The following is an 11,143-nucleotide window of genomic DNA, read 5'->3' on the forward strand; positions in this document are numbered from 1 at the left end:
TAGGTTAGGTTTCTGGATTTTTTTTAATTTATTTATTTTTGATTGTTGATGGTGGTCCAGCCTTTTGGAGGCTAGGGTTTGGGGAAATCTTCTTGGTCTTTCCATTTTTCAGGTGGGATGTTTTTGGGTGTCTTCGTCAGGGTCCCAACCTTCTGGGGGTTGGGTATTTTTGAGGGGAACTATTCTGGTCTGGCCAGACATTTTTGGGGGGGGTTCATTTTTGAGGAACAGTCTCACACAAGCTGTTTATTTCTTTGGTTTGTATGCCTGTTTTGTGATGCAATTATTTTGTTGTTTCAATTTTTTTGTTGCTTTTTTTTTTTTTCCTGCAGGTGAACCAGCCTTTTTTTGTTAAGATTTTTTGTCAGATTTTTTGTTTTTTCTTTTCCAGGATGGGTCAAAATCTATTTTTTTTTTGTTAGTTGTTGGTGTTGCTTTTTTTGTTTGTTTGTTTTTACTTCTTTAACTAATGAAAGCAGTCTTTCCTGGACTTGCCTTTGTTCTTTTCACATTGGCACCTGCATTATTTAGCCTGAACTGCTCAATACAGAACTTACTTTCTTTTTTTTCCCACCTTTGTAACTGCCCATCACAGTTATAGATCAAAGCAGTTCTTCCCAACACAAGAACTGTCCTCCCTGGACAGGCAGATGAGCACGGGCTTATCTGAACTTCATTCCTAATTCAAGTTTACATACGAATATGTTCAGAAACCACTTACTCTGAAAACCAAGAATGATAGAGTGGAAAAAGCTCTCCTCACGCCATGCACAACCGAGAGCTGCAGCAACCCCACCTGCCAGTGAAGCTGGTTTATTCCCAGCAAGTTCAGCAGAACTTGCAACACAGAATCTATAAAATCAGAAGCAGATTTTGTATTGCAGCAGGTAAAATGGAAGGCTGTAAAGATATCTCATGGCACTTGCAGTTAAATAAGAACTGAACTATTGCAGTCAAATATTGTACTCTTCTGAAAACAGTAAAAGCCCGATGCTTTGGTAGTACCTATCCTCCTTTAGAAAAATAAAAATTGTTTTCAACCTCTGACACTTATAAAACACTGTGCATCTGGGTCTCGACAGCGAAAGTCACATTAGGGATCTTCACATTCAGGAATACTTCAAGAGCTGGAAAGGAATACCATCCCATTTGGCTCAGTCTAGAAAATAGTGCACGTCATCCACTTCATCGTGTGAGCAAGCCAATGGTACAGGAGCCTTGACATCACTTCTGGGTGACTGGCCACAGTCCTGTGATGACCTCTTCCTTTGGTCATGATCTCAGGCAGGAAGAAGAGAAGATACTCGAGATAACTTACAAGTTGCTCTACATTCAAACAGCGTGGTAGAAGAATGCAGTACAGGCTTCAGTCCGTCACAAGTCTAGTTTCTTCAGCTGTTCGTATGTCAGGAAGAACTGAACCCATTATTAAGGAAAACTTTTGCATTCACTCAGTGCAAAATGGTTATTTCACTACTAAAGGACGGCAGCATATGTGCTGAAATACGGAAACTTCCTTTTAGTTCTCTCCTTTGTAGTAGTGCTGGTTGATCATTTTTGTCATGCAGTTCTATGCGGAATAATTCAGCCTGCTTCAGAGCACTGCAGTAAAAGGAATGCTTCAAGCCTGGCCAGGCCAATTGTTTACTCAGCCCTATTTCTACAGATCTTCAAGAGAGAACTGAGGAGGCAGGGGACCCCTCTGAGAGCCCTCAGGCTCTTTACTTGGCTTTAAGTAGCTTTGCTCACAGGAAGAGCATGGTGGCATGGTTACTAGGAACTCATTTGGCAGGGCTCTGACCACTTGACCGTTAAAGCACAACTACACAAACTTGTGTTAGGCCAAGATAAATGGAAGACTGCTTACAGCTTCCTCAGGTCCAGAAACAACCCCCCTTCCCAACTCATCTGCTCCATTTGATTTCAAACTAAGCTCCAAATTAAGGAAATGGACAGGTAGGAAATTGAGGGAGTAACTGAAAAGGGGTTTTCAGGATCTTATAAGATTCGCTGTGTAACATCACGTAGGCAATCTGACTGGAAGCAGTTGACTAAGGAAATGGGCAACTAGATGATGTTCCATTAATAAAAAATGATGCTGACATGACACCTTCCATACAAAGCTTTGGAACTGTCTGTCAATACGTGCTGCTGTAAGGCTCGTTTCATCTCTTTTGAACACCTTTTAAAAGGATACAATGATATTCCAAGGACCAAGTCTTAGCCAGTTTGGCCAAAACCCTTTATAGAGAGCAAAAAAGCCCTCATTCTTCCAGGTCTGAAAAAAATACAAAATAAAAATAAATATAACCACATAAACAACAAGAACACATTTACAGAACTCTACTAGTGAGAGAAATCCAGACATCATGTCAGCTACAGGGAATCTGCAATACTGAATGATGGCTTAGTGCTGTAATCTTGATTTGCTTTCATTTTTAGGGAAACTTAGAACAATTTCAATTTCCATACCAGAATTATTGCTTGGGCACCAGGTTCTACTTAAGCTGATACACAAGCTACTTACTTGTAACAAGCAATCCAGAGTGCCCTTGTAGTTTGAGTGTGCCCCGTTTCGTTGGCTTCTCTCATTCATCATGCGTGTCCTCACAACATCAACTGGGTTGGATGCAAGGGCTCCAGCTAGCCCACACGTAAAACTGGAGCTAATAAAAGAAGGTTTTAATAAAGGTTCACCTACTACATTTAAAGAAGCACAAGAATCACTCCACCCCCCCCCCAAAAAAAAAGTGCAGCAATGAGTGTTTTTAATGCTTAAAAATTACATCAGCTAATAGACACGGAAAGCACTTTTCATTTACTATAATACAGAACTTTGAACCTTTGAGAAAGGTTAAAAACAATTCCTAAATAAAATTAGCTTCCACATTATGCGCTATTTGAAGTGTTATTGCACTAAGGTGTACAAACACATCTCAACTGATAAAATAGAATTGGATTGGTGAATACCTATCTTCTCAGAAGAGAAAAATCTGAAGTTTCATTCCACATAACGACAACTAACCAAAGGAGAGTGATGCAAGCAGCTTTCGTTATAAAAACTTACAGGAAGTGAGTATATACTGTGTCTCCCATATAGCCAGACATGATTAGGTGCTTCTTGGTAAGGTCATACACCGGCAGTTCCACTCCAACAACAATAGCAGCTCTCTGTGCTGTCAGGGACACCCCCTAGAGGAGGGAAAAAAAAAAAAGTATAACTCACTTTTATGCACCAGCAGACAGGCCTAGCTTCTCTACTACAAAGCAGCACACCATGAATGGATTTACAACACTGTATGCTCACAAAGCACTAAGCAGTGCAAGTCTTAGACATATATGCTCAAAAATACAGATTCAAATTAATAGGTAAATCACTTGCCCATGCTGAATGTTAATTTCAGTTCCTTAACGCTACTCCATCTCTCTGCTTAACCTCCAAATTTGTACATCAATTGTCAACTAAGACCTCAACAGCCAGGTGATAGCAGCTCCCCTTAACACTACCTGAAAAACTGAGAAGGTGATGAACATGAACAGAGAAGCAACATGGAGATGATGAAATTTTTGCAAAATCTTTTCTATTTTCCAGCTGTTTCACAACAATCGTCCATTCTTACAGCCTTCACTTACTGTAGTCGCTGACAGTAATCAGCAGAACAACCTTCAAGACTGAGTACACAAATTCCTGAGCTCCAGCAGATGTTCATTAGTATCTTCACTTCCAAATATTCCAAATGTCTGTGTGTTGTTTTGTTTGTTTGTTTTTAGTTTTGTTTTGGCTTTTTTTTTTTAATAAAAAGAGTAGAGCATACAGATTGTGTTTTACAGAGCATTCTTTAACTAATGCTAGAGCCAGTCACCCTAACTTTTTTTTTTTTTAAATAAGACTGGACTAATGCTTGGATACAATACTTGCAGCAACACTGTTAAAATGCACCGAGATGCCAGCAGTGAAGTAGTCCTCACAAACTACACACTTCTTAGCTACTGACTTACCTATATTTTGTTAGAGAATACTGTAGAAATATATGAAATTCTCCTGAGTAAGATAAGAAGTAGTTCATAAAACTTGCCTTCCATAATCCTTTAGTGCCTTCTGTTTGGTAGATCTGTATAAAGTTGCCCATCATTCCTCCTTGAATCACACTACCCTGGGCTTGCATTCTGATCTGAGATTATTTGAAAGAGAAAGAGAAAAATGCTTTTCAAGCAGAAGAGCAGTAACAGTTTAATACAATTTTACAAACATGGTAAATTATAATCTTTGAAACAGTAAAGTCAATTTCTCTGCATACAAGGTAACAGCTGACATTACCATTGCCATGATGCAATCTCTGCAAGTACCTTCGCCATCTAAATGTAGCTGCTAATTTTGAATCACTATGGGGTGCAGTTTTTAGCTGCATTAAGTCACTTCTATTTCTGTACTTGCACACTACGCCATTTAGATTAGACTGACAGCTGGGTTCTGCAGGATATCCTTTACAGTGTTCTCACAAGAGCGCCTTAAAATGAAAGGTTAAAAAGATTAAGATTTCAGCTACTAGGAGCCATGTTCTTCAACCCTGTGGATTTCTGAGAATGTCCTTTGGACACTGGCAGAGTAACAACCAAATATAAGTTCAGTGACAACCAAGTTCTTGTATCATAGAACATCCTGAGTTGGAAGGAACCCACAAGGATAATCACGTCCAACACTTGGCTCCACATAGAACCATCCAGAAATCAAACCTGCGGAGTCTGTGCCCGAGCACCCTCTGGGTGCAGACCCTTTCCCTAACCCCCAGCCTGACCCTCCCCTGTCCCAGCTCCATGCCGTTCCCTCGGGTCCTGTCGCTGTCCCCAGAGAGCAGAGCTCAGCGCCTGCCCCTCCGCTCCCCTCGTGAGGGAGCTGCAGGCCGCCATGAGGCCTCCCCTCAGCCTGCTCTGCTCGGGGCTGAGCAAACCCAGGGACCTCAGCCCCTCCTCATACACCTTGCCCTCTAGACCCTTCACCACATTTATAGCCCTCCTTTGGGCACTCTCTAACAGCTCTGCCTAATTTAGGATCATCCACAAGCTGGTTATTTAGAAATGCCTCTAAATAACCACACTAGCCCCATGAAGGATTTAGTTCAGTTTTTAGTGGTTTTAGAAGAATATCTTCAAAACTACTACCTGAAGAATTGCCTTAATTTTTCATTAGAGGCATCCATTAACTCAAATGCTATAGCTTTGTAATTTAAATACCAACAACCCCTTAAGGTACATGGAAAAGAAGTCCTTGACCATCTACCATTAAGTTACCAGGTTCTAAAGAGGTGATGCTTTCACAAATTCACTTCTGAGTGAATGATGTTGGAGCAGTATTTCCACAGGACACTGGATTGCAAAGCCTCTAAGAGAAACAACTTTTCCTACAGGACTTCAGGAATAATACAGTACAACAGCACTCACATGCTGAAACTCTTACCTCTGAATTGATGCTTACCTATTTTGCACTCTAGATTTTATTTTTTTTTTTAATGTTACCAAGCATCAACCCATACAGATAAAAGACACAGGAGAGCTTCTACACAAACACTACAGCATGAAAATTAGAGTCATCTTATATGATTCTCTCCCCAGCCCACTCCCAAGAAAAAATATGCATTGAGCTACCTCCCCAACCATTAGTTTCTCAGTGCATACTTCCAAATAATACGTGTGGATCTGAAAGAGGTTCAAAGAATTAACAGCCTTACTTATTTTTTTGAAGATATAAGAGATTATAATAAGTGGTGCTACAAAACAGTAAATCTTGTATTCATCAACTTCTGTATTTCCTCAATTAAAAGACAGAAGAAACTAAGGACAAACTCTACAGAATGCATAATTACCTTTAAGACATCTGTAGGGTTGGCAATAGATGATGAAATTACTCCCGAAAGAATGCCACATAGAACATTTATCATCAGGGTTTCATCTATTCCAAAAACAAGAAAAAGGGATTAGCTGCAGATTTACAAAGTTTAAGATGCATCCGGGTGGGATGATGCCACCTCTACTTTAGCCAGAAAGAGCGCTGACTACAAAAGCCTTAAAATCAGCACTGCCACTTCCTTGCTGGCTCACTTTGTTCTAAATGGCACAAGGAATGTCTTCTTAGAAGACCTCTTCAAACTTCTACAGTAAAACTGCAAATGGTAAACAACCAGCTTCAAGTAAAACAGTCCTCAATTAAACTGGAAGAAAAAAGCACCCACCTTCTGGACGCTCAACAAACATTCTTTTTAAGCTCTGGTAAGTGCCTATTTTTATAGTTCCGTATGAAGCTTGCCGTAGCATTGCAGGTGCAATCCTGTAAAAATAGGTAATGATAATATTTATGCTCAAAATTGAAAAAGACTGATTAGCAAACTACTTTTTTTTTTTTTAAGCAGGAGACTGAACACAAGACATCTATTAAAGGTTTGTTCATTTAAATCTATACTCTAAACTCACTGCAGACAAAGCAAGGGTTTTTGTTTGTTTGTTTGTTTTTTAAATAAAGACTGTAAGAACATAAGTGAACTCTGGAAGGATTGCTGTTAGGGCATACCTCAGCCTGGGATCTCTAAAATAGCTGGCAAACTTGTCCCAGACAGCTGCAAAGTACACCTTTCCCCCCCATCTTACATCTTCTAAAGAGAAGCATGCACACTGATATATGTGCAAAGCAGAAAAAAGTAAATTAGTAAAGGTTAAGGCCATTTTTCTCCAGCTGCATGATTGAACCACTATAGTAGCATTGTATAGATGGAAAAACTGTGGCATTATTGTACAGAAGAACTTTATGCTTCACTACATTATTTCTCAAGTCAACCTACTTTTCTTTAGAAACATCAAGTGTTGTTGCAGAGTGCAAAGTCTTAAGTGATCTAAGCTTGGGCTTTCTACTTGCACACTGAGGAGAACATTGCATTTTCTCTAAATACCTGTCAATCTGAAACCCATGAGCTTAACCACTATGGGTTTATAATCAGCAATAAAGCGTTCAGAAGCTAATACAAGTCAGTTTGTTTTACCCAGAGTATAAGGCTTTCAGTCCTTCTTCTCTGCATATTCTGACCAGTGCGTGCATCATTCCACGGTAGCGGATCTCTTTATATTTAGCATCATTAACTTGACCTTGAACCTGCAGACGTGTTTTAGTCAGATCAATTGGGAAAGTACCTTAAAGAGAGAAATTCAGAGAAAGTTAAGCAAGGACTTACCTAACCAAAGGAGACAAAGAACATGTCCTAAGAAACTGCAACTTTTATTAAATACCAGAATATATAAAAACAGTCCTGAAAAGAAAAGCATACCGTCTCTTAACAGGACTTTGTTAAAGCAGTTCATTCTACATCACCCTGTTTCTTCTAGACAGCTTGTCAGAGGCCATGCCTGCTTCCTATCCAATTGTTGTGTTCACTATGTTTACAGGCAACATGACAAGCTTATCTACTCTAGCAAACCAAAAGCTGTGCATACCTATGACCAAATCTGTACACACCAAATAATAGAATCCAAAGACAAAGGTCACGTTAAAACAAGACAGGTATATGAATTTACAGACAGAAGTTTTAAAATTGTAACAAAATTCTGAGCAACACATCGCACAGCATTAAAGCAACACTCCTGTGTTGTACCCTACAAAAGACCTTATAATACTGTGTCATTAATAGCTTGGGAACCAAGCTTACATTAAAAGCACCCATCTCAGTTAAGGAAATCATGTAAACAGCTCCAGAAATGCTTACCGCATTCTGCAGTGATTGATGCTAAACCTCCATAGAGAAAGGGCTTCCAGTTCAGCGCTGACATTATTGATTCTTCTTTCTGTGAAAGAAAGCAAGGATTTAAAGCTTCTACAAATAAAACTAGCATTACATGAATGTATATGCTAACATTTAATAAAGTGCTGTGCCTTGTCCTCTTATGATGGACTTTCCAAACATGCTAAGGGCAGAAATGTTTAATTAATACCTTTGACGATCACAAGACAATAACACTTAAAGGCATCTGAGTTCAAATCTGTCTCCACTGCGTATTTGGTCAACCATTACCCCCATCATACAGGAGGAAAGCAGTCTGTCCCTCGGGCAGGATTTCAAGGAGCACTGCAGCAAAGCACCTCCAGTGGTTCTCACCAAGCCAAACTAGTTTGACTACATCTGACATCAAACGGCATTTGAATACGGTCACTATTAAACTTCTCTCCCCTTTTTCCCGATGTTATCAACATTAGCATGACCTGGTAGGCTTAGGCAGAAGATATGGAGGCATTTTGCTTCTGTTAAGGCCTGTTTCTGCTACCAGCTTACAAGGCTCCTTCTTGCTAATGTTATCAGGAAGCAGTGCAAAACCAGGCAGAAAGATGAACTTGCTTTGGGCCACTTCCTCCCTCTAGACATGCTGCTAATCCGGCGTGCAAATGAAGTTAGCACGAGCTGCAGGTACCGAACATAGATGAGTGGTTACTGCAGCCCTGGTTTTCTTTTTCTCATCTTTCCTTCACGAGGAAGTTACCTGGGTGTTTGCTCTTCTGACACGACACACCAAAAGAGGCACAAAGAAACTCAAACCATAGACGTCCAAACAAATACTCTGCCACCAAGCCCAGGGTAATCCAGCTTACTCCTCAGGCCTCTGCAATGCACACCACTGATGTAAGAATGAAACACAAGCAAGGAAGGGCACCCACTATTTTGTCAGAAACATTCACAGATGAACCACCAGCACCTCAGCATGAAAGCGCCACAGCCACAGGAATGCACGATACAGTGCCAGAGAAGGAGCAAATCCAGCTCCAAGCTCCTCACAGCTCCCTGTCCTGCCTTCAGGATCAGAGGATCTTTGCTTCATTAAAACAAAACCAAGTTTTGCTTCCCCACTACCAGCCACAGACGCAACCTTCGCTTTAAGGCTGCACTGCCAAAATTAAAGGCAGCAGTTAACTTCCCCTCACCCTCAACACAAAGACAAATTTTTTACTTACAACAGATGTAATTTAACTGATATAAAGCCAAAATATAGCCTGACTTCTGCCTGCATCGTATTTCAACCTGCCCAAGCAATGAAGGCTCCTCAGTTTCTGTGTCAGCCCACTGGAATCACACAATGCAGAAGCGTGCAAGCCCCGCCAAATAGGATTTAATTTATACAGACTTACTAACACTGACTTTAGTCCTGATACACACATAGGATACACGACCCCAGAAACCCCACAGCGTGCTGCTCCCTTGACAGAGCCAAGACCCTACAGACATAGTAGGGTCCCGTGCCCCTCAGGGGCTCGCCACACCACTCTCCTCTCCTCCAACTTGGGATTATTTCAGCCTCTCAGATCTTCGCCCAGCAGTATGGGAAGGAATTAAAGCAGAGAGCAGAGCTTATCTCGAGACACACGACCAAACAGACAGATATCACCGAGCCCTATCGCCGCAGCTCTCTCATTTTCCCAATTCTTGCTCGTTTAGTCTGAATTTCTTCCCGGCACTGCTCAGAAACGTACTAAGCCTCTCCAAAATATCCACGTCGGATGCATCAATGGCGAAGTACCTAAGAGTCCTCTCAGCCTCCAAACGCAGCGGATTCTTCGGTTTTTCCCCCCCCAAAAAAATAAAAATAAATGCGCGGCTCAAGGAGTCACTCTTAGCCCCCCGCGGAAGAGCTGAGGTGCCGAGGGCGGTGTTGCCGTCCCCAGCAGGCTGGGAACGGGGAGATTCCCCCACAAAGCCTCTGCCAAAGCCGCCGGGTCGGTGATTAAAAGACACGAAGACGGAGAAAAAAAACCTTAAAGCCCGTGCTCCGGCCGCCCTCACGCTGCGGCTGCCCCGCCAGCGGGCGGCCTCTGGAGGCTGCCGCCCGCCCCAAGCCGTGCCCCCTTCCCCGCCTCCCGGGGACAGCAGGAGGGGGACATTAAAGGGGCCATGTGGGGCAGGCTGCCCTGTGGGAACCCTGTCCCCATCCCCAGCCTCTCCTCAGGGCCTCCAGAAGGGGATCCTGCCCATAGGATCCCCCCTGCCCCGTGCTGGGGTGGCCCTGAGGGAGCTGGGGTTGGGGGCACCACACGGAGCGGTAGGGTGCTGTGTTCAGACTTTGCAGGCTGCTGCCTCGTTTTAAGAAAGGCTTGGCTTCCAGTTTGACCTTAATTTGTCCCTGGGGTTTCAGTCAGCTCCTTCTGCAGGCAGCCGGTTTTTATTATCTCGAATATGTGAAGCGGGTCCTGCTCAGGCACTCAGGCATTGCAGCTTGCACCTGGCCGCGTTTCTTCGGTTCCCATTAGTACTCACCCACGTAATTCCAGATAAAAGGGAATTCAGGCCACCTCATGTTGCTTTCACCGACTTTTGGATGGGTCCTCTGAATCACCTCTTTCCCTGCCTTTTCAGCCCAGTTCATGCTACAAGATACGTAATGCCTTTATCAGCCGCCAGCAGAACGATCTTGGCGAGCTGCCTCGAGCCTGACATCAGGGCCATATCAGCAGTTGACTTTGGTGCTCAGCATCTCTTCACATGGCTCTGAATGATCCCTGTGTGCCACTGGTCACCCGCTCTTACAGTGCTTTTGTCCAAAAGCCAGCTCTTTTCTGCAGGACTGTGTAGGTGTTACGGTTTGACCCGTTGGTTCCCAGTTCCCAGGTCCCTAACCTTACTGCTCCCGATTTTCCTCACACCTTTTTATGTTTCTTTTTTAATCATAATCATAACCATTAGTCAGATAACTCATTTGCTTTGCTCATGTCATGTTGGCTGCATGGTGAAAGCAAAACCTGGCACATAGAAGTGCTCCCTGCCCTGCCACAGCATTGACTGAGAAGGAATTAATCTGGCCTTTAGTCATACAGCAAATGACTTTGTTGGGAAAATATATATATATTTTTTTGATGTGTTATTGGCATACATAAAAATATATAATGTTAAATAGCCTGGTGTTGTGCTCCAGCTTCTCACGTATGTCATGCAGGCATACCGCGGATGCCATCTTACAGTTTCTGACATAGTGACAGAGCTCAAGGAGAAAGGAAAGTGAAAGCAGGAATAGCAGTAAATGCTATTTCACAGCCTTTTTATTAATACATATTGATGACCTGATTTGAGCTCTTGCATTGGCAGGAGCCAAAAGTCTTTATCATGTCCTGTTTTTGTGGATA

General features: G+C 42.3%; 1 protein-coding gene across 4 annotated transcripts; it reads right to left on the reverse strand.

Moving 5' to 3' along the window:
• Positions 1-288: 288 nt before the first annotated feature.
• SLC25A30 (solute carrier family 25 member 30) lies at positions 289-10,347 on the reverse strand. 4 transcript variants are annotated; one of them, XM_068675069.1, is made up of 10 exons: positions 10,281-10,347; positions 7,746-7,824; positions 7,029-7,176; positions 6,228-6,322; positions 5,862-5,947; positions 4,077-4,172; positions 3,068-3,192; positions 2,528-2,666; positions 2,198-2,278; positions 289-1,416 (listed from the first exon to the last, which is right to left on the reverse strand). In XM_068675069.1, the coding sequence occupies exons 2-10, from the start codon at positions 7,807-7,809 to the stop codon at positions 1,375-1,377; spliced, it is 876 nt and encodes a 291-aa protein (XP_068531170.1). In that variant the 5' UTR covers positions 7,810-7,824; positions 10,281-10,347; the 3' UTR covers positions 289-1,374. The 4 variants fall into 4 exon arrangements, with proteins under 4 accessions (XP_068531170.1, XP_068531168.1, XP_068531169.1 ...); XM_068675067.1 differs by lacking the exon at positions 10,281-10,347 and adding an exon at positions 9,500-10,038; XM_068675068.1 differs by lacking the exon at positions 10,281-10,347 and adding an exon at positions 9,547-10,036.
• Positions 10,348-11,143: the final 796 nt, after the last annotated feature.

This window comes from Anas acuta, chromosome 1 (assembly GCF_963932015.1).
Source record: "Anas acuta chromosome 1, bAnaAcu1.1, whole genome shotgun sequence".
Lineage (NCBI taxonomy): Eukaryota > Metazoa > Chordata > Aves > Anseriformes > Anatidae > Anas > Anas acuta.